This window comes from Astyanax mexicanus, chromosome 8 (genome assembly GCF_023375975.1).
Source record: "Astyanax mexicanus isolate ESR-SI-001 chromosome 8, AstMex3_surface, whole genome shotgun sequence".
Classification (NCBI taxonomy): Eukaryota; Metazoa; Chordata; class Actinopteri; order Characiformes; family Acestrorhamphidae; genus Astyanax; species Astyanax mexicanus.
In genome coordinates, this window is record NC_064415.1 from 9,746,424 (window position 1) to 9,770,889 (window position 24,466).

Consider the following 24,466-nt stretch of genomic DNA (forward strand, 5'->3'; position numbering starts at 1 on the left):
CTCACTGTCCATTTGTCTGCTATAATTGAAGTGAGCAAGTGGGATGAGCCGCTAGCTGATATCACCCTGGGTTACTGAAACGTTAAGGGGTTCCTTAGTCTAGCGCTATCGGGCAGCATTTACATCGCTCTAGCGTTGCGGTTAGAGGCTAATGCTAATGCTGCTGCACCCAGCCTTAGTGCTGTGTGTAGTCACTGTATAATCATGGAGGTGGTCATTATATTCTGATATGACTTTAGATATAGGGTGAGTCAAAGGTCACAGGACACCTATTTATTTAAATGTGTTAATTTAATTTTCCTCTTGTTTCTGATACATCTATAAATATACATATACACATACAGGGGTTGGACAATGAAACCGATTAAATAAAAAACGATAAAATAACACCTGTCATTTTAGTGTGGGAGGTTTCATGGCTAAATTGGAGCAGCCTGGTGGCCAATCTTCATTAATTGCACATTATTGCATCAGTAAGAGCAGAGTGTGAAGGTTCAGTTAGCAGGGTAAGAGCACAGTTCTGCTCTAAATATTACAATGCACACAACATTATGGTTATATTATAATGTCAGCATATAATACCACCAAGAAGGACCAACCACATCCAACAGGATTAACTGTGGATGCTGGAAGAGGAAGCTGTCTGAAAGGGATGTTCGGGTGCTAACCCGGATTGTATCCAAAAACATAAAACCACGGCTGATCAAATCACCCAGAATTCAATGTGCACCTCAACTCTCCTGTTTCTACCAGAACTGTCCGTCACCACAATAAATTATTGTGGTCTAAAACCAGGTGTTTCAGTTTCATTGTCCAACCCCTGTATATATAAATGACCACCTCCTTGTTCTACACTGACTGTCCATTTGTCTAGCACTTTGTAGTTCTATAATAATGACAGACTGTAGTCCTGTATCTGTTTACTTTATTATTATTTTGCTCCTTTCACCCTGTTCTTCACTATTCAGATCCCAACAGGAGAGAAAAACACTACAGATCATCTATTATAAATAATAATAATATTATAATTATGGTAACACTTTATTTTAAGGAACACAAATTAGGCGCTTATTAATTTGCCTAATAAAGCCTTAATTAGACATTTGTAAATAATTTATTCACTACTTATTCACTACTTTATTCTGTGTAAGTGTTTTTGGTGCTTAATTAGGGGTTTGTTATGTGGAAATGATTAATAATGGCTGTATTAGTTCTTATAGTGCACTATACACAGTTATGTTAGCATCCTGTTAAGCAGATTATTAATAATTAACTATTAGCTAATTCTACATGTTATTAGTGTTATTATAATTGGCAGCAGTTTGATTTATGTGAGTTTGGTAAGGTTATGGCTGTGCTGGAGTTTATTGAGTTAATAAAGGCTTAATAAGTCACTAATAGACCAAGATGTGTATCATATTCTAAAGTGAGGTTCTGTTTGTATTAGCAAATAGTTAATACTTAATCTGCTTAACAGGGTACTAACATAACTATAAGAATTAATACAGCCATTATTAATCATTCCCACGTAACAGGTCGCTTATTAAGCACCAATAACACTTAATAACACAGAATAAAGCCTAATACGTAGTGAATAAATCATTTACAAATGTCTAATTAAGCCTTTATTAAGCAGATTATTAAGCATTAATTACTAGCTAATTTTACATGTTATTAGTGTATAATTGGCAGCAGTTTGATCTATGTGAGTTTGGCAAGGAGTTTATTGAGTTAATAAAGGCTTAATAAGCCACTAATAGACCAAGATGTGCACCATATTCTAAAATGAGGTTTTGTTCGAATTAGCTAATAGTTAATACTTAATAATCTGCTTAACAGGGTGCTAACTTAACTGTTTTATTGTGCACTATAAGAACTTATACAGCCATCATTAATCATTTCCACATAACAGGCCGCTAATTAAGCACCAATAACACTTAGTAACACAGAATAAAGCCATAGATAGATAGATAGATAGATAGATAGATAGATAGACAGATAGACAGATAGATAGATAGATACTTTATTGATCCCCGAGGGGAAATTCTACATTTAATTGTATTGCTTTGTGCACTATAACAATTAATACAGCCATTATTAATCATTTCCACATGACAGGCCGCTAATTAAGCACCAATAACCCACAATAAAGCCTAATAAGTAGTGAATAAATAATTTACAAATGTCTAATTAAGGCTTTATCAAGCAAATAATAAGACATTAATAAGCGCCTTATTTGTGTTCCTTAAAATAGGAATAGTGTTACCATTATTATTATTATTATTATTATTATTATTATTATTATTATTATTACTATTATTATTATTTGGGTGGCGGGCTATTATTTTTCTCAGCACTGCAGTGATCATGGTGGTGGTGTATGAGGTGTTAGTAGTGTGTGTTGAGCTGCTGGTACAGTGAGTGGATCAAATACAGCGGCAGTGCTGCTGGAGTTTTTAAACACTGTGTTTTAAACACTCTTTTATTTTACACACTCCTACCTACAGCTATTCCACCTTGTAGATAAAGTAAAGTCAGATAGAGAAGCTCTAAAGCTGTACTTGATTCACTTATTGTATCAGCACAACACACACTAACACCTCATACACCACCACCATGCTAATCAGTGCTAATCACTGCAGTGCTAAGAATAATAGTGATTGTTTTCCTGAGTATTAAAGAACAGGGTAAAAGGAGAATGATGATAATAATAAAGTATACAGAGAAACAGATACTACAGAACTACACTCTGTAATAATTAAAAAACTAAAAACTGCTCCCGTATTACTGCTTAGTAATATTTTGATGTGAATATATAACTTTAATGGTGCCTTGTTATGGTGTCTTTAGATGTATAAAATGTGTTACGCACAAATCTTATGATGTACAAAAAGGTAAGAAAAAAAGTCTATTAAGTCACTGCAAAAGATGAATAAGTTGTAATCTAATCTAGATGCTGATGATATTTTAAGTGAATGGAAGCGTGAGTGTGTGTGTGGTTAAGCCAATAGGAGGAACTGAATTTACAGCCAGTTTGTAAAATATCTAGCATAACAAATCAAATATTTAATGTTTACAGTATTAATAAGGATATATAAAAAAAATATATATATATATATATATTTGTTTAGGAGTGCTGGACAAAATAAAACATTTGGTTGATGTTTTAAAAGCTCCTGTTTAATGCAGATCATGTTTGTGGGAGCAGTGCTGCACAGTAGAATAGTGCATCCAAACTGCTCTGTCTGCTAAACCTTCTAGCAGATTCTTATAAGGTCTTTCTTAGCCGACATAATCTACATGTCCAAATGTTTGTGGACACCCCCTCTAATGACTGCGTTCAGCTACATACAATTACATTCAGCACACAGGCAGAATTATTGCCCTTTATTCTCTAAACTCAATGAAGGCAGTCTGAGACGCTGGGTCTCTACTCCATATACTGGTTGCAAATTTGACAACATGTCAGTTAGGGCTGCACGATATTTAGTTTAAGCATCGCCATCGCAGGACGATGTTTTAATTCTTGACACAAGAAGTAGATACACAGCGCTGTCTCTGTGTCTGTGTGAGAGACAGGCTGCTGCTGCCTGAGAAGCACGAGGGGGAGGGGGAGCGCGAGGGGGAGGGGCAGGAGTAAACAAAAGGTAACCGCATGGCCTCCATCCACATGGTTGGGCACGTGCTTTTAAACGTGAGCACGTGTGGAAAGCTGTGCACCTCAGTCCAGCACAGTTTTGCAGTGCAGATATTTCCAGTTACAGCTGAATTCACGCTTTTAATCCCAGAAACACACTTTTATATACCTTTTAAAAAGACATTTAAATACCTGATTAAAGGGCCGATTACTGTTGTTCTGCTATTTTCCTCGGGTTTTGAGCTGAGCTCGGCGCTGACTCAGCTCTTGATTGGTACGGAAGTGAGACAGCATGCGGGTGGGGGCGGGGTTGTTGACGCCATGGACCCTGCATTGTTTAATATTGCAATATATATCGCCAAAAATGTTTTGCAGTTTGCAATGTAAAATTCTTTCAATATCGTGCAGCCCTAATGTCAGTCATTTCAGCAGCTTTAGTTACCAAATAACATTTTACGTTTTTATTGGAAAATTGAAGGGTATCTTGGATGCTACGCCAAAAGAGCCCAAGAGAAATTTGTTAAGCCGTTGTAAGGATTTTGCAACAATTCTCCATTTCATAATAAATAGCCTAAAAAGCAATTAAAATACTGCAATTTACATCCCAGTAGACACATCTACAAACCACAATATGTCTTCAAATAAATAGGATTGTGTCTTTTTGCTGTTTTTGAAGGAATAATTTCGACCGCAGAATATTTAAAGCATCCCTGTTTACTTAATAAAAACAAACAAAAAAAAAAGTTATTTTTTTCCTCATAATTCCCTTATTTTTTAATTCTCTATTCAAAAACCACCTTTGGCGCTGAGGTCATGACCTGAGAGTGTGTATATATAAATATATATATATTTGGAGGCTTAACTGGATATGGATGATGTATTTGGTATTGAGTTTTTTTTTGTTGTTTTTTTTTAATACCTAGTTTTGCACTGAGAGCAGAAGACAATCTTATCTTGAAGATAAAAGTCTTCCTAGTTCTAGAGTTGGTGTTTATCTCATTACCACAAAAAGATAAGACATGTTTAAAGTGCGTTTGCTTATTTATTGTGTTGGAATGTATTGAACTAATAATTTGATTAATTGTATCAAATGTAAAGAAGCTATAAAGAAAACGTATGATTGACTGATGTTTATTCTTTCAACACTTTCTTTGATATCTACCTACGTACATGAAATCATATAACATGTGCTTAAACACTGAATGATACTGGGAATTAATAGAGCAGTGTGTGAGTACTTATGAACAGGTTACGTGGGTTATCGAAAAAAAAAATGGTGAAAACCCCCAAATCAGTAGCTCAGAAAATTTTGAATATTATATAAGACAAATTATATATTATATTGAAAAATCCAAAATCTGATCTCTGATTGCAGCCTTTTATCTGATCGGCAAACACTAATTAGGGGAACTCTTTTATGAAGCGAAGGTGGAAACTCTTCAGCCTGTGCAGAACATCTTCCATTATCTCTTCTGGGGTTGCCAGACAGATCCTGAAGAGAAAGAAAACAAATCATGCCATTTATCATATGGTATAAAAAAATACACATTAGCTAATTATTGAACCATTGATTTGATAGACCTTTTTTTAGCAATCTTTAGGTGAGTCGTCAACCATGTAGCTTGATTTGGGGTGTGTCAGTGTATCTTTGCTATCGTAACGACAGGAAAAGTACACCTTGCACCACTCAAAATGTGAAAAAGGCATGTACTAATCATGGGAGTTTTGGATGTAATGTGAAATAAATCAGCGCGTCACTTGCCATACTTTTTAAGAGCCAGGTGTGCTCTGACTTTGGCAGATTGCTATTTCAATGGCGTAGCTTCCTGGACGTGTCTCAAAATGAGCAAAAGCATGTACTTATTTATTTAATTAATTATGGGTGTATTTTGGGAGTGAAATGAAATAAACCAATGAGTGTGTTACTTGCCATTCCTTTAAAAAAAAAATTTAGACCCTGATTTTTGGGTTTTCATTGGCTGTAAGCCATAATCATCATCAATAAAATAAATAAACACATAAAATAGATCACTCTGTGTGTAATACATCTATATAATATACAGTCATATGAAAAAGTTTGGGCACCCCTATTAATCTTAATCATTTTTAGTTCTAAATATTTGGGTGTTTGCAACAGCCATTTCAGTTTGATATATCTAATAACTGATGGACACAGTAATATTTCAGGATTGAAATGAGGTTTATTGTACTAACACAAAATGTGCAATATGCCTTAAACCAAAATTTGACCGGTGCAAAAGTATGGGCACCCTTATCATTTTATTGATTTGAATACTCCTAACTACTTTTTACTGACTTACTGAAGCACAAAATTGGTTTGGTAACCTCATTGAGCTTTGAACTTCATAGCCAGGTGTATCCAATCATGAGAAAAGGTATGTAAGGCGGCCAATTGCAAGTTGTTCTCCTATTTGAATCTCCTCTGAAGAGTGGCATCATGGGCTCATCAAAACAACTCTCAAATGATCTAAAAACACAGATTGTTCAACATAGTTGTTCAGGGGAAGAATACAAAAAGTTGTCTCAGAGATTTAACCTGTCAGTTTCCACTGTGAGGAACATAGTAAGGAAATGGAAGACCACAGGGACAGTTCTTGTTAAGCCCAGAAGTGGCAGGCCAAGAAAAATATCAGAAAGGCAGAGAAGAAGAATGGTGAGAACAGTCAAGGACAATCCACAGACCACCTCCAAAGAGCTGCAGCATCATCTTGCTGCAGATGGTGTCACTGTGCATCGGTCAACAATACAGCGCACTTTACACAAGGAGAAGCTGTATGAAATATTACTGTGTCCATCAGTTATTACATATGTCAAACTGAAATGGCTGTTGCAAACACCCAAATATTTACAACTAAAAATGATTAAGATTAATAGGGGTGCCCAAACTTTTTCATATGACTGTATGAATTTCATATTTTGAACTGAATTACTGAAATTCAATATATTTTCAATGATATTCAAATATTTTTTTTGAGAAGTATAGGAAGACTTCGCCCACATTGGTGGTGATAAGAGGACATACTAACTAGGGCTGTCCCTAACGATTATTTTTTAAACGATTATTCTAACGATTATTTTTTTCGATTAGTCGACTAATCTATTCATTGAGAAACATATTTAAATAATTATTATTTTACGTTTTAAAGCAAACGATAAATTACTATATTTATATATAATAACAACAACAACAACAACAAGCCTACTAAACCAAACCCCACACTTATAATCACTTACATGTACAGCACGTTGTTTAGATCTATAACGCTAAAAATGGATAAGCTCCCATACACCACAACCGTGTGTTGTTTTCTGTGACCGCTAGATTTTGTGACCACTGGCAAGTAGTTCTCAGCAGACCGGTGCACTGGCCGATTCGAAACGTGTTTGTTTCTAATGTTTACCCCGACTGGCCAAAACGGTTCAGTTTAGGGCTGAGGGTAAGGTGTAGGTATAGAAAGCTTCCGTTTTGCCAATGAACGCTCATAACCGTGAGCACTGGTCACAAAATTCCGACGGTGACAGAATACGGTGTGACACCGCAGCGCCGACGGCGCTAGCTAAAATAACTTAAGGCAGCTAGCTTAGCTAAACACCTGAACTTATGAATAATGCTACTGTTTCTGGAAACTATATATATAAATATAAACCAAAAATGTATAATTTCTGCCTGTGGCAGGTTTAAAACCTTTGGTAGACAGTCTTAAGTCTTTTTAAGGACACCCGCGGAGACCCTGATGTAAACGGTAACTTACTGTGTGACCCTGTTGACATAGTGCTCCTGGATGTTTGCGCTTCAAGTGCTCCTTTTGCACATATGGCAGAGGACCACATTGTTGCCCTTTTGCGTGAAATGCTCCCAAACTTTAGATGCCCGCTGGCGTTTTTTTGTAGCTGGAGATTGCTCTCCGGAGTCCAAGCTCTCTAGAGCCTAGATTCTCTGCCCAAACCCGACATGACCCGAGGCCCGCCCGTAAATCCGACCCGGGCTCCAGAAAATAGTCCGAGATGTAGGCGTCTGTTTTTTAATTATATTTTTATTAAAAAAAAAAAATAACGAAAATAACGAAAACTGAAAGTGAAACTAAACTAATTTATTTATAAGCGCTGTTTTCACTACCGCAGTTCTACAGCGGGGGTGTTGTGCCGATTCTGTCCGCGAAGCGGGAGTCAGATTCAGCAGAGAGTCGGATTCGGCACAAACGCGGCGGCACCTCGCGGTCCACGGTGTCAGTTGTAAGCGCTCGCGCTAGCCGCAAAATACGACAGAAAACACTGAGGGAGCTGCAGAATTATGAATGGGACTAGAATAGGAGCACGAGGAGATCAAAGAGAACCTTCACCTGTGAGTAGTTCTCACCAGAACACGCAAATCTCTCTCTCTCTCTCTCTCTCTCTCTCTCTCTCTCTCTCTCTCTCTCTCTGTCTCTCGCACGTGAACTCCTCCGCGTTTGACCTGCAGAACTGTGTTTAGCTGTTCTTAAAAATCATTTTAATTAAATAATAGTTCTATGCTTCTATGTTACCGTGTTAATTAACATAATTCTGATCATATTTCGCTCATTAAAACAGCCCGAAAACAGCCAGTTGGAATTTTTGGGCCCGATCTAACCTCTAATGCTCTCCACAGGCGCCGCCATGTTTACGACGCGCCGACGCACGTTATGCAAATCGATGTATTTTTGTAATCGATGACGTCGATTATGTCGACGCGTCGCCCCAGCCCTAATACTAACTTGGTTAAACTGCAGTGTGAAACCAAAACTAATCTGACTAATTTTGACAGTACCTGATGTGGTGGGTGCCCTGTTTTTGTCTGAGTTCGCATCCAGGTGCCACACACAGGCCTGTGTCCTCCAGCAGCCTCATGCTATACAGCAGATCAGGTTCTAGATCTTTCTCCTGTGAACATAGAAAGACTACATAAACTGAACATAAGTAAGGAAATGTGTGTTTAGTAGATTATTTCCAGAGGTGGAAAGAAACAAATTACATTTGCTCACATTACTGTAATTGAGTAGATTTTATGAGTAATTAGTAGTTTTTAAAATAGGTCATTTTACTTTTACTCAAGTTCATTTTGACAAGTAATTTACTTCGCTACATTGGAAAACTCCCCGTTATTAAATAACAAATGAAATGCTGGGGAAAAAAAACTAATTGTCTGAATTAAAAAAAAATGACCATAAATGACCATAACCTTTTAAAAGTAAAGAAAAAAAAATGGATCATAGAAACCTTTGCCACTTGTTCCTGAAAATGTTTTATGGGGTGGTCTGAACAAATACTGCCTGAAAGGTCCAAATTATTATTTGGAATAATAGTTCATTAAAAACGATTTAATTTATGATTTGTACTTTTTTTACATCAAATAAACAAAAGTAACTTTATGTAACTTTTACTCTAAGTAGATTTTAAATTGAGTACTTTTTTACTTTTACTCGGGTAGATTTTTAGATGGGTACTTTTACTTTTATTTGAGTAGAATTTCAGCAAAGTAAAGGTACTTTTACTTAATTACAATTTTCAGTACTTTTTCTACCTCTGATTATTTCTACTATTACCAAACCAGAATATGTTTTACATTTTAGATTCTTTAAAATAGCACCTCTTGCTTAGATTAGATTAGTTTTTCAGTCACCTGGAATTCAGGCTTTCAGTTAACAGCTGTGCTGAACTCATCAAGAGTTAATTACTTAATTTCTCGCCTCTTAATAAAGTGTTTGAGAGCATCACTTAAAGTAAAGTAGTGAAGAGGTAGAGTTACAGGTATACAGTGAATAGTGAATATTTAAGTCATGTCATTAAGTCATTAAATCCAGATTATGAGAAGCAAGAACTACTCAACTAAATAAAGGAAGAAATCAATTAGTCAATTAGTCAATCTGAAACGTTTCAAGAACTTTGAAAGCATCCTTAAGTGCAGTCTCCAAAAAGTTATGATGAAACTGGCTCTCATCAGGACCTCCCCATGAAAGGAAGAGCCAGAGTCTCCTCTGTTGCACGGGATAATTTCATAAGAGTTACCATGTTTGGCACAAACCAGCATTAGAATTTGAGAAAATCATACCAACTGTGAAGCACGGAGAAAAAGGCTTTTAATGGGGTCACATGACTTTAGTGTACAGGATGGGTATCACTGATAAAATAAGCTTTAGATCAGAGTAAGTATAGTGCAGTTTAATGTAGATTTTCTCAGTGAAAGGAAATATGCTGCTATGGACCTTAGCATATGTGGTTAAAACTGTAAAACTGACCTCGGCGTGTTCAATCGCAGCCTTGGATAAATGCAGGCGCAGGAACATAAAGATCCCTCCATTTATGGGTTGGCAAGTCATGCCAGGCAAGCCGCTGACAACATCCATAATCCTCTGTGCATTATTCTTAATTGCACTCATAACTGACTTGACCTCCTGCGAAAAGACATAAAGTCATCATTTTTAGTTGGACAGACAGTACTAGTGCATCTCAAAAAATTAGAATACCCTTAAAAATATATTATTTCATTTCAGTAACTCAGTTCAAAATGTTCAAAAAACTCATATATTATATAGATGTATTTCTCACAGAGTGATCTATTTTAAGTGTTTATTGTATTTATTGTTGATGATTATCAGAAAATTAGAATATTATATAAGACCAGTTGGTACTTTTGGCAGTGTGCCAAGTCCTGCTGGAAAATGAAATCCTCATCTCTAATAAAGTTGTCAGTAGCAGAGGGAAGAAGCATGAAGTGCTGTAAGATTTTGTGGGAGAACAAAACTGCACTGACTTTAGACTTGATAATAAAACACAGTGGATCAACACCAGCAGATGACATGTCTCTCCAACCCATCACTGATCCATCAGTAATTTTACATTTCATTTGGAAATCAAGGGAGCAGAGTCTGGAGGAAGAGTGGAGAGACACACAGTCCAAACTGCTTGAGGTCTAGTGTGAAGTTTCCACCAATCAGTGATGGTTTGTAGAGACATGTCATCTGCTGGTGTTGATCCACTGTGTTTTATTATCAAGTCTAAAGTCAGTGCAGTTTTGTTTTCCCACAAAATCTTACAGCACTTCATGCTTCTCTCTGCTACTGACAAATTTGATGGAGATGTGGATTTCATTTTCCAGCAAGACTTGGCACAATGCCCACACTGCCAAAAGTACCAAATGGTCTTAAAAATATATAACAATAAAAGAAATAAACACTTAAAATAGATCACTCTGTGTGTAATACATCTATGTAAAATATAAGTTTCACATTTTGAACTGAATTACTGAAATAAAGTAACTTTTCCGTGATATTAAATTTTTTCTTGAGATGCGTTAGTACTGTATTTCAAAATATAAATATAGTATAGTATTATTATTATTATTATTATTATTATTATTATTATTATTATTATTATTATTATTATTATAGTGATCTCACTTGAGCATAGACAGCATATGAAGGATCTCCAGGTTGTGGAGGGTTAAGCATCACATCCAGGGTGATCTGTCCGGGCACGGACGCCAGGGCGTTAAAGGAGAAGGCCTGGTAAGCGTAACGCATTACCTGCGGGTCAAGGTTCACCATCTCCACGTAACCACAGCGTAGACCACACCTGCTCACATGAAGGGAAGAGAGGAGAACAACTAGTATCAAATCTAAATTAAAAATTGCATTCTGTCTCAAAGAGTAATTTTGGTTTTGTCTGTGTAGCATTGTATTCCTTGGTCCAGTGATTCTCAAACTCTTAAATTGTCACAAAAAAACACCTACAAGTCAATTTACAGGAACACATGTGTCACACACATGCTTATACACAGTAAGCTAGACATGTAGACCACACACATACATGTCCTCATATCTTTAGCCAATTGATCGTCACCTGTTTTCTATGGTAAGCTGTTTGACTGATTATTGTTTGCTGGTTAATACAGTATTCCTATTGAGATCTCAGACGGAAGGAAGGAGGAAAACCATACGTGCCGTGGTACCACTTTAAAATAAGACTACCTTTATTAAGGGTTTATAAATGGTTTACAATTAGTTTATTAATGGTTACTAATTAGGTTGTAAATGCCTTAAAAATCATTAATATCAGTTATAACATATACGTATAAAGGGCAACGATAAAGATGGCTGTGGGTTCACTATTTGGCAAACAAAAGGTCATTGTTGCCCTTTCTATGTATGTGTTATAACTGATTATTAATGATTTTTAAGGCATTTACAACCTAATAAGTAACCATTAATAAACTAACCGTAAAGTAAACCATTGTAAACCCTTTATAAAGGTAGTCTTATTTTAAAGTGGTACCAGTGCCAAGCAGTGAACTACAGTGTTTACTTCCTTATAAACTGCTGTGACCTGTTGGTGACTGTTGGTTGACGCAGCATATGTTGTGGCGTTCAGTGATGGTATAGTTACTTTGAAAAAGTAATCTGATTACTGATTACTCCTTTAAAAAGTAACTTAGTTACTTTATGGATTACTTGATTTTAAAAGTAATTAAGTTACTTTACAAGTTACTTTATTAGTTACTTTCAGCAGCTGCAGACACCACCTCCATTATAACCAGTTTTGCCAATACTCCCTTTATTGGAAAATGCATTTTAACAGCAACAATTTATCTCTATTAAGTTGAACTATTTCCTAAAAAAAAATAAGTTTTTTTATAAAAAATAAAATATGGTCTTTCTTGATTTTACTAAACATAAATACTTGTTTTTATAAAAAATATATAAAATAAATAAAGTCTTTCTTGACCTGACATATTTAACACTGTAAAACTGAACATTGAACTTGTTGTTCTCTGCAGGGCAGCAAGGAGTGGTTTTATAAAACAGAACCGTGTATATGGTCTAGGCCAGGGATCACATATTTGCAGACTGCGGTCCGGGTCCGGACCCAGACGTTGTCCAATACGGACCCATACCGGACCCAACTACTGAGAAGGATTTAATTCTGACAGTGTTCATTTAAAACACCGGAACTTTTCTTGTCTTTTCTTGCACCACAGTGAACTTCCAATCACGTGTGGTGTAAAATCTTCAAACGCTCTCCTCTGCCAATCAAATTTGTGGCAGACCGCTGCCCTGGCTAGTGAATTGGGACGCGGCCACAAAAAAAACGCCTTTATAAAAAGAGCCCAAGAACTGGCGAAAAACAAAAACGGGCGGAAACTAAAGACACGCCGAGCGCGAGAGAGAGAGAGAGAGAGAGAGAGAGAGAGAGACAGGGGAGAAAGCGAGACGCGTGTGATTGGGGAAGAGCGGAGGGGGAATGGGTAAGGGAGCGGTGTGTGTGTGTGTGTGTGTGTAGGAGATGAGGTGGAGAGAGAGAGAGAGAGTAACGCACAGTGACTGAAATAAGTAACTTTAATCTGATTACTGGATTGGAAATAGTAACGCGTTACTGACATCACTGGTGGCGTTCCACAGAGTTTTACACTTGGGCCAATGAAACTGATGTTAATAATTATGATGTTAAAACTGTATTTTTGAGAGTGAAGGACTGAAGTGTAGGCTTACATATAAGGCACAAAATATAAAAACAAATTTATTGATTGTTATAAAAATTGCAGCTGGAAATTTGATAGATTTCAATCCTCAATATTTTAATGCAAGCTGAATTGTTTGAAGTCATCTAGTGTACCACCTTGGGATGCTTTGTGTACCACCAGTCATACCCATACCACAGTTTGAAAACCACTGATCCTGATTATCACTGGCAAACTTCAAATGGTCTTTTCATGAGCCTTCTTCAACAGAAGGGAATACAGTATCTCAATCCATTAGGGAAAATGTGTTTTTCTTTTTTTTTTTGTGACTGTGCTCCCAGCTCCCTTGAGATCATTAACAAGCTCATTCCTTCTTCCTCAGAACTATCCTTACGGGCCTTATGATACCACACGAGGTGAGATCTATAATTAAGCTCCAGAGAAAAAGACAATTGGCTGTATTGATCTTATATTTCTTACATTTTAATGGTACCAGTTAATAATCAGTTATAACACATACATAGAAAGGGCAACAATGACCTGTTATTTGCCAAATAGTGAACCCACAGCCATCTATACTGTTGCCCTTTCTATGTATGTGTTATAACTGATTATTAATGATTTTTGAGGCATTCACAACCTAATTAGTAACCATTAATAAACAAATTGGAAACCATTTATCAACCCTTTATAAAGGTAGTCTTATTTTAAAGTGGTCCCATTTTAACTTATTGCACTAAAATTGGTCTCCTTTCATTGGTCACCAAGCTTGTTCTTTAGCCCATGGTGACCAAAGAGTCTTTTATACAGAAGAAAGATGTTTCTTAAAGGGACCTAGACTAATTTGTGTGCCTTGTGGGCACATAACCGGTCTGTGGTGGGTTCAAATTTTTGCAGGTTAAGGGGTATTAAACATTTTTTTTCAATACTATTTTTTTACTTAACAAAGACAAATACATTTTTACCTTTTATGTAATATTTTTTTCTGTTTATTTGTATTTATATTCTGTCTCTCTCTGCTAAAATAGACCTACCATATAAAATATAGACTGAACAGGTCCTTGTAAGAGGGTAAATTTACACAATTCAGGGAATCAAATCATTATTTTTTAATACGATTAATGTTTATGTACTTAAACCTGAACCATTTGACCCATTCCTATCAACAATTAGTAGCTTGAACTTTTATCAGAATTTTTTTTGGGTTGCACAGCTTGGTAAAATAGACACAGTTGCACAACACACACACATTGCTAGCAAATAGAATAGTGCTCAAACATTACAGAAGAGAGAAATGGAATAACATGCCAAAATACTTAACTACTGCCGGTAAGTTTAAAGTAAAGATAAATATGTGATATTTCCACTTTTAAAACTCACTCTCCCATGAATCCTTTGGAGACGGAGTGGAAGGAGGCCAGCTCCACGTTAGTGGAGTACGGAGGTCCCATCTCAGACAACACCTTCTTATACGAATAAAACTCACTGTCCTTCCCAAACACACAGCCCTGGTACACCTGGCATGATGAAACAAAACAGGAGACAGTTAAAGCTATTTTTGTGTAAAAGACAAATTATTCCTAGTCATTTTGCAGCATTTCTATTGGTCCACTGATCATGAAATTTTATGGTAGGTATTCTTCCGCTAAAATTAACTTTTTCTTGTTCTTTGTGAAATACTATAGGTCTCTTTGTATGAGTTGTATATGATGCTGCATATGCAACTCTTCCTCAACCTCTATTGTCTACAGTAGCTAGTAAAAGAAAGTATTCAGAAAAACAAGTCGATCAAGAAAAAACACCGCGTCTATGTCAACCCGTGAATTAGTATTCATGCATGGCAGTTCATTCCTGAGTTATTTGTGCGAATAACACATCAGTGTTCTATGCTTTCCCCAGTAATTCAGAGATAAGGAACAAATGGTTAGAATTAGTCTATGGAGGAACACCACCAGCGAACTACAATAGAGATAGGTAGGTGTACTTTTTTTAGAACAGGTCTATTTACACTAATTAAAAGAAAAAAATCCACCCCGGGGTAGATTTTTACTTTCTGGACCTGAACTATCCACCTCTGTGTGTACGTAACTATAGTGTTCAAATAGGATCTCCAGGGGATTTGCCGTTTTACAGAAGCTCTAAGTCTGGATCAGTGGTTGAACTGCATTTAGCAGGGCATTATTACACATGTTGTAAAGTAACATATGAAATTGCAAAGACTGGTATTAGTGTATACAGCACTGTTGCCTCACAGTGCTGTTAGCCAATCAGAGGCGATATGTTTGCATGTATTAATATTCATGAGCAAGAGCTGAAATCCTATCGTTTTTCCTCGCCCACTCCTCCACTAGACTAAAGCAGCATTATACTGAATCACCGGAGCCCTTTTTTTTTCACAAAAAACATCTCACATGACATTCATTCATACTAGAGACCACAACTAGACAATTTAAAATGAATGAAAAAATGATGGAATGAGACCTTTAACATAAAAAGTAAAACAACTGCTAAACTCCAAGCCAATAGCCATAGGATAACAGTATGTAAATTAATCATGATGTGTTACTTCAGAGACAAGCCTGGAAATGCCCACAGCTGAATAAGCTATGTGGTGTTATCTTGTAAGTGAATTGAGGAGGTTGGAGATCTGGAAGTCTGATAGTGGGTGGAGATGAATGAGACATTGTATTTTTCTGAACTGAACACCATAGAAGGCATTACCACCAACAGTGGACAGTACAGTCTGTGGTTTTGATCATGACCGGCAGTGTCTGGCTAGAGCTATCGACTCCCATTGGTCAGAGCAGTGTTAATTAGCTTCTATGGGACACAATGGCAAAAGTCATGAGACATTTGGCATGTCAGTGTATGTTAAACAATAGAAACAATGGTACCACTTTAAAATAAGGCTCCTTTATAACATATTTAAATGACTAAACTGACTTTCTATATTATTTTATTAGATATGTTAAAAAAAGGCATTTTCACTGTTGTTTTTTTTTTGTTGTGTTGTAAGTGCTTATGTTTTAACTTAATTTATAACCATTGCTAAACTACTTTATAAACCCTTTATAAAGGAGCCTTATTTTTAAAGTGGTACCGAAACACTAAATACATAAAACTTCAAATTGATATATATTGAAAAAGAAGCTCATATAATAAAATTAAATGTGGATTTTTATGAGTCACCTCATCTGCCATAATGAAGAGCCTCTCTTCTGCAGCAAAGCGAATCACCTCCTCTATAGAGGCCTTACTCTGCACATGACCTGGTGAAAGGATGGGAAATATTAGCACAGTTTCGGTTAAAATTAGCTTGAGACATGATACAACTCTCTCCAATGTTTGGAGCCATTTCACACAGTCCTTCTCATTTAGTACTAATTTTTACTTTAAGTATTAACAGTACAATGTGGACTCTTTAAATGACATAATCTTATTGGTTTCTATTACTTTTATTCATGACAAATTAAATAAAAACAAGTTTTTATTTTTTTAAGTGTGACATCTTCAGGAACGAGTAAGTCCACTTTTATCTTGGTAGAGACGACAAATAAATCCATATGTAGAGTCACCATGGTCAGCGCAAAGATCACTGGTGAACACTCCACTTAGTAAATCTACAGTTGTTTGCTGTGTGTGGGTTCTGCATTCTAATTGGTCAGCCTTTAAGCACAGTAGATCTATCATTGTTCTACAGGTGCATCTCAAAAAATTGGAATATCATTGAAAAGTTAATTTATTTTAGTAATTTAGTTGAAAATGTGAAACTCGGATATTATATACGTGCATTACACACAGAGTAATCTATTTTAAGCTTTTATTTATTTTATTGTTAGTGATTATGGCTTACAGCCAATGAATACCTCAGAATATCTCCGAAAATTTGAATATTATATAAGACCAGTTGGTACTTTTGGTACTCAGTGTGGGCAGTGTGCCAAATCCTGCTGGAAAATGAAATCTGCATCTCCATAAAAGTTGTCAGTAGCAGAGGGAAGCATGAATTGCTGTAAGATTTTGCGTGAAAACAAAACTGCACTGACTTTAGACTTGATAATAAAACACAGTGGATCAACACCAGCAGATGACATGTCTCTACAAACCATCACTGATTGGTAGAAACTTCACACTAGACCTCGAGTAGCTTGGACTGTGTGTCTCTCCACTCTTCCTCCAGTGGATTTCATTTTCCAGCAGGACTTGGCACACTGCCCACACTGCCAAAAGCACTGTCCGAGACACTGATTTTTGGGTTTTTTAATTGGCTGTAAGCCATAATCACCAACAATAAAATAAATAAATGCTTAAAATAGATCACTCTGTGTGTTTAATACATCTATATAATACATGAGTTTTACATTTTGAACTGAATTACTGAATTAAAGTAACATTTTGACAGAAAGAGTCAATCAATTACTGGAAAAAAGCTAGAAAGCTTGTAGATCTCTCCTGTCTCCAGTAGCTTCTCAGAAACAAAGTGGCATCTGGTGCCAACCTTTTGCTCTGGGCAGTGGGTTTGGCTCTTAACTCAACTAAGGATCTAGACTCGTGTGGTGGTTTCTGCAAGCTCTTACCCTCGTTACATCGGACCTTTTAAAATCTTACGGCGTGTCAACCTCGTCTCCCCTCAATATGTATATAGATAGATGACAAAATTGTAGAATTCATAATTCATTTGTGCTTCTTTAGTTACCTGATGGATTGCCTGGATTGATGAGATATAACACCATTGGGTTACAGTGCCCCCTAGCAGCCTGGAGGGCTCTCCGCAGCTCCTCCACCTGCACCGTCCAGCCCTGCTCTTCACACAGGTAGTACGGCACCGAGACCGCACCTTGAGCGACGAGACCCTTGTTAAAGCTGCGGTAGCAGGGCACGGGGGTGAGGACCCCTGTCTGCTGTAAACCCCGGCCCTGAACCAACAGCTTCAATATTAGCTGAGAGAAAAAAAAAAATAAATAAATAAAACATGCAGTTTTTTTTTTTAAATCAAATTTGCTTTAAGCATAAGAATTAACATATATTTTTTCTAATTTGTCTCACTATTAGAGCATGCTGGGAACCATTCGAGATAATGATGTTGTCAGGATCGGACACAACACCATCTCTCCTGGTGATGAATGTGGATACACTGCTTCGCACGTGTTTCATTCCATATGTAGCAGGATATGAACCTATTAACAGACACATTCCGTATATTGGTTTACTGCAATAATGGATAATATTATGAATTATTATTTAAACACATTTTTTGCTTATAAAGCAATGATAAAGCATGATTTCAGGCACATAATGCTATAAATATTTATTTTGACCAATACAATTTAAATAGATGAACTAACATTCCAGCAGTGAAGAGATACTGAAGAGATACACTAATACATTAATCTGTACACTATAATTAAGCAATAATACACAGGAGGGAGTGCTATAATGTGCTGTAACGTGTAATATTGGCACTGCGCTGCATTGTTGCTAGGTTAGGGTGGCCTCTACTTTCAGCCATTTCCGTAAAAATTGTGGGAATTTAAGCATACTGTTAATAAATATAAGCGCTTTACTCACCCAAATAAACTGAGAGAAATCTGTGTAGATTAACATCCAGCACTTTTTTGACTTTGTAAGAATTTTTTTTTTTTTTAAGAATTAAAATGTAGTTTACTTCGGTGTCTCCAGCAGCAAGACCTTTGGAATTACAAGGGTTCCCTATTTTACATTAATCTTAAAATATCCTATATTGACTGGAAAATATATACAATTTATTTGTGTGGACTTCGTCTGCACTGCCTATTGGAAACATGCCGTTTGTGCACTTTGCTTTTGGGATACACCGGCTTCCAGTGGTGTATAATAACATTGTATTTGGTTTGTATTTGGTTTGTAAGTGCTGCATCGTTGCTAGGTTACCTATATGTGGAGGAGTAATACATGGAGAGTTTTGGTTACAGTGCATTACCAGCTAATGATATCACTTATAAAATGTCTCTCAGGTAATCACATTGCAGGTTCGGATCTAACTGTGGTATAATATCACCTATGCTCTCGCCATCACATTCTGCCAGAAGACTTTGGGCCCTCTGTCTCACGTCCAGGGGTAAACTCTCATCGTGAACAAGGGGAGGGTAGAAGCAGGTGGCCAGGACCTGCAACACAGTCCACACAGGTTAATGTTCATTCAGCTCAACTCAACTCAATTCAACTCAATTCTATTTATAAAGCACTTTGAAAACAACATTATCTGAAACATAGTGCTGTACATAGATAATTGAAAAAAAAAAGAAAAAAAAAAACCAAAACAATAAGACAAGATAAAAAACAAAAGATAAAAACAAATCTCATTGGGTCAAAAGCGAAAGAATAAAAATGAGTATTAAGACTAGTTTTAAAAACAGAAAGTGAAGAGGCCTGCCTAATGTGTAATAGTAGGTTGTTCCATAAATTGGAAGCATCCTTTTAAAAAAGCTTTGTCCCCTCTAAACTTAGGCTTTGACTTTGGCACCTCCAGGAGCAGCTGGACCTCTTTGACCTGAGGCATTGAGCAGAGACATGGAGATGGAGCAACTCAGCAAGGTAAGGTGAGCTAAAATGAGCTTTATAATTTCTTAAGGAATGGACCAAAAGAAACTCTTCAAAATGACCTAAAAGAAACTCTTTTTATATTGGCTTACATTGAAAGTTTAGAAGGATTTTTTCTCCTCTGTAAAGTTGTTGTTTTGGAGGTACATGTTTTTCATTGGACAGCGACGATATGCTCTCTCTTTCATGATCCAGTTAAAAGAAGGGCAGCGACAACTGGAGGCATCTGAGGAAGGACTGACTAACTCCAAGGTAAAGTGCATTACAATCCAGCCGGGATGTAATGAAGGCATGGATTACTGTTTAAAAGTACTCCTGTGTAAGAGATGACTTCACATTTGCCAGCTGCCTCAAATAAAAAAAGGTGGACTTGACAAATAGAGAGATCTGGCTGTCCAATTTAAAATCTTTGTCCATCTTAAAACCGAAATCACTGGCTTCCTGTTTCATTTAGCAGACACTTGTTTGCAGAGAACCTTCTAAATATACAACTTTTAGGGCCCTGTCTTACACTCTCCTGAAGGCGTGCTGTAACGTTCATTGCGGAGGTTCTGAATATTTCTAGGCTGATGGGTGTGGTGGTCTGGAAATGTGGTGTCTTTAAGTAAATTTCTGGCATATTGCTATCTTGGCAATGGAAAACAGAGGTGCACACATGACCGTAAATACAACCTTGTCAGGCAGCAACCAGCAGGTGTTGCTATCTTGACAACACAGTGTGAATGAGCAGGTCATTTTTTCTCTGCTGAGAAGCGTTGGACACATCCAGGTAGCTGCACCCCTGAAATAGCAATCTGCCAAAGGGTACATGTAGATATCTATGGCTTTGTGAAAAGGTTTTGTAGATGGTCCTTGAATTGAGTTTTCATTTGGTCATTGGTCTAAACACCACTGGGCTAAGGCACATAGTGAGAGACACAACAAATGGGGTGTGGCTGAAGAAGCGGTAAACCTTGTTCCAGCTCAAGATGGGTTTTAATCATTAACTGGTAAGTTATACAGGTTACAGTTTGAAACAGAGCCCAGGAAGATACAAAAATCTACAGTTATATTAATGTTTGACCTGACTGAGGGCTGAGGGACTGGGGGTTGTGACCTGTGGAGAGAGAACTTACCTGACGAACAAAGGTAAGGGGTTTCAATCCCATTCCATGAGGATTTCCAGAAGAGACATCAATAACATCTTTATAACGCTTTACCAAACCCTGCAAAACAAGCCAGTGACTTAAGTACATAAATACATGCATTGAAAAAACAATATGATTAATGTAATAATGTTATTGGATACGTTTATTAGAGAAACCTCTACAATAGAATGGAGGCTTTTTAGTACCACTTTTGGCTCCACTAGTTTGGTTACAAGATGAGATACGATTGGGCGTGATGGAGGTATACTGGTTCCGTATAGCATCCTGCAGAACATTTACCAGAGAATGTTGCTACAGTGGGACCAGTAGGTCCTTTAGCTCTGCACTTGAAGTTGCCGAAGCTTTTTGATTCGTTGGTTCGTTGGGCTACAACTTTTGGCAATCTGGTAGAAACATTCCTGGAAAACTATTTCTGTGTGTGGATAAGCATTTTTCTGCCTAAAAATGCCAGTTGGATGCAGGGTATTCCGCACATATCCCAGAGCTGTTATCATCTTTGGTTCTTGAACCAGTTCTTTTGGGCTTATAAGAACTGTGTTGCTTTACGGGTGCCAAGTGGTCCAGCTTCCGGCGCTCAGAGGGAGCACAATTGGCCTTGCTCCCTCCGGTTGGGTAGATGGCGCTCTCTCCCCACATCACTCCTACGGTGATGACTGCAGCACAGGGCATCTGTGAGCTGATGTATCAGAACTGAGCCGCTGCACTTTCCTGGTGTGTTGGGGCATTACTAGTGATAGGGGGAGTCTTAATGAGTGGGTTGGATAATTGGCCGTGTAAATTGGGGAGAAACCAGTCCGAATTTCCACCAGTTTTACTGGAACCGCCAAAATGTCACATCATACATCATCAACAGAAGGCATTGCACAGCAGCGGTGAACAAAAGTAGTTGCAGTCGCTCTGAAAAAATAGTATTCTTTAGTTCCTGCTGCAAACCAACGTTCCAGGTTCTGGAACCTACTTTTGAAGAGCAACTTCTCTCAAGATAGACATGTTTCTGTAAGTTTTAGTTTTAGGTAAAAACGAGAATAACTCAGAGCTCAGAGCTTTAGCTATCTATCTGTGCTGTTTCTGTATGAAATCCCTGATCTCCTAAAGCTGACATCTCTGTAAATCCCTGAGATAAACTTTTCCAACACTGTCAGAGAAACTCGAAAAGATCAGGGACTATTTAACATAACCTTCCACCTGAAGTGTGTTTCCATCAATAGCTATTAAGAGCTTCCTTGGCCTACCAGTCCCTTTATGTATTCTAGACTCACAAGTTTTCTTACTCTGCACAGATCAAAAATGTGATTTTTGATAATCCTAAAGTTTATTCCAACCATTTTAACCATTATAATCCATTATAACCACACTGGTTTATCAGCATGATTAGTGACCAAGCTGATTGACCAGCAGGACCATAATGACCAAGGTGGTCAAGAGCTGCTTAACCAGCTATCTTACCAGTATAGCATAAGATTTTTTAAACTGGATAATTAGTTTTTATAGATTATCAAACAAAATGTAACAAACACATGAACTTTATAAAGAGTTATACAGTATCTGGTCTCAGTTCCATATTTTAGAATGTCTTACCTGTCTAATCTCTGTCCGAATTTGCTCTGCTCGTTCGTCTAAGATGTCATGCTCCGAGATTTTGATTCTCCTCACGTCTGGATTGATTTCGCTCAAGACAGACATGCTTCTGTAAGTTTTGGTTTCAGCTGAAAGTGTTCTTCTCTGAGCCAGAGTCCAGAATAACTCAGAGCACAGAGCTTTAGCAATCCCTGATCTCCTAATACTGATATCTCTGTGAACTCCTGAGATAATCTTTTTTAAACACTGTCAGAAAAACTCTAAAAAGATCTGGGACTGTGGTTAACTAGACGTCCATTCAAGTATGAGGCTCAAGTGTCTCTTGCTCTGGTTGAAGATGAGCTGTGAATCTGGGGGGAAAGCTGTCAATGATGGACACGAATGCTGGAGTTATTAACAGAGAAAAAAGACCAGAATCATGCTGTATTTCAGTTTTGACATGACTGGTCTGTGGTATACTGTAAGCCATGATAACTTATTATATTAATGTTTCACACTTGAATATGTCTAGTCTGGGGACAGTTCTGAGGACCAGTCAATGAATTACATCATGGTAAAGACAAGCGTATTCACCAGTTGTGTTGAACACATCTGGATTTTGGTCTCTGATTGTAACCAACATGAGCAATGTTTTGAAAAGGTTGCAGGAAAGTTAGAAGATTAATATTACAGAATTAAAGTTCTAGGGACATTTTCTAAACCCATTTCACAATAATGGGTTGTATAACAATGGTAGTAGTGTAAGGGCTACCTAGTAAAGGCAGTTAATAGGACCCAAGGGCAGTGTAGACAAGACTGAGAGCAGATTAAGTTGGAATAAAAAATAAACCAAAGTTTAATTGGTAGAAGAGTGCTCTACCACTCTTTTAGCAAAAGCAGCTGTGGTGAGAAATGGTAGGGATTGTTTTAGAGGAGGTGGGTCCAAAAAGGAGGTAGAAAACCAAAGAACAACCCGCACCCAATGTGGGGATTTTGGCGGGAAAAAGAGAACAAAGGATGCCAGGAGGAGGCTGGTTTTCCCAGGGGTAGGGAAAAATAGTTAAACTAAACAAAATGGCTCCTCCAACAAAAGGAAAACTGAAAAACTGAGATAGGGAAAACAAAGGAGAAAAGGAAGGCACTGCCTTATTTATTTATTTATTACTCTTTTTTTCTCTCTCTTTGTTAAGAGGAAGGGAAAAGGAGGGAAAGAAAGAAATTATGTCTCAGGGACTCGAGAGCTCGAAAGTATAAGGAATAGTAGCCACTTGGCCACTCCCACACACTCTCACACACACAAAGACACAGCAACTGCTGGTCTGTGATCCTCACTCTTTTAAAACCAACCCACAGGTGTTCCTGATTAGGCCTGATTGCTACCTGAGGCTGCCCGTTGCCCCCCTCTGGTGGTCGGAGGGCGCCTAGCCCTGGAGCCAGCCCTTACATGTAGTAAGTGAAAACCTAAGAAAATCCAGAAAACTTGACAGATTGAATGTACTAAGAACATTGATTTTTTTTAACCAAAAATTCTTAGCTGGGTTGCCAATTCAGGTATCAAACCTACAAAAACCAATCAATAATCAATAATCCAGTGCTCTAACTGCTGAGACATTACTAGACCGTAGTCTTTACAAATAGTGGTTATGGTAGAAATACCAAAGAGTACAAAAGTTTAACCTCCTGAGACCCAGACTTCAGACCCTGCTTGATGTACATTTTTAATTTCTCCTAGCTACTTGGGATTAGTAGAACCCAACAACTAGTATAAAAACCAAGCTTTGACAGAAAGTAATTTTTGCAAAAAACAATGTTCTAATATGGAAAAAGTAGTTTATTTGATGATGTAAAAATATCCTTGCGGCTCCAAGTGGTCCAGCGGGCTAAGCGCTGCCAAAATGAACAGGGGATTGCCGGTTTGGTTACCGGAGCCCTGAGAGAGCACAACTGGCCTCTTATCACTCCAAAAGGCGATGTCGATCAGCAAAAGGCATCTGTGAGCTGATGTATTGGAACCGCGTCACTGCGCTTTCCTTCGAACACGCTGTTCGAAAA

The 24,466-nt window shown here is 37.4% G+C and overlaps 1 protein-coding gene across 1 annotated transcript; it reads right to left on the minus strand.

Annotated features, from left to right (window-relative positions):
• Nucleotides 1-4,752: 4,752 nt before the first annotated feature.
• LOC103047721 (alanine aminotransferase 2) lies at nt 4,753-22,794 on the minus strand. Its single transcript, XM_049482967.1, has 12 exons — nt 22,436-22,794; nt 20,825-20,914; nt 19,168-19,276; nt 18,177-18,307; nt 17,827-18,070; nt 16,320-16,399; nt 14,511-14,647; nt 11,074-11,248; nt 9,913-10,068; nt 8,445-8,557; nt 5,037-5,129; nt 4,753-4,985 (listed from the first exon to the last, which is right to left on the minus strand). Exons 1-11 carry the CDS (start codon nt 22,538-22,540, stop codon nt 5,039-5,041), a joined length of 1,431 nt encoding a protein of 476 aa, XP_049338924.1. The 5' UTR covers nt 22,541-22,794; the 3' UTR covers nt 4,753-4,985; nt 5,037-5,038.
• Nucleotides 22,795-24,466: the final 1,672 nt, after the last annotated feature.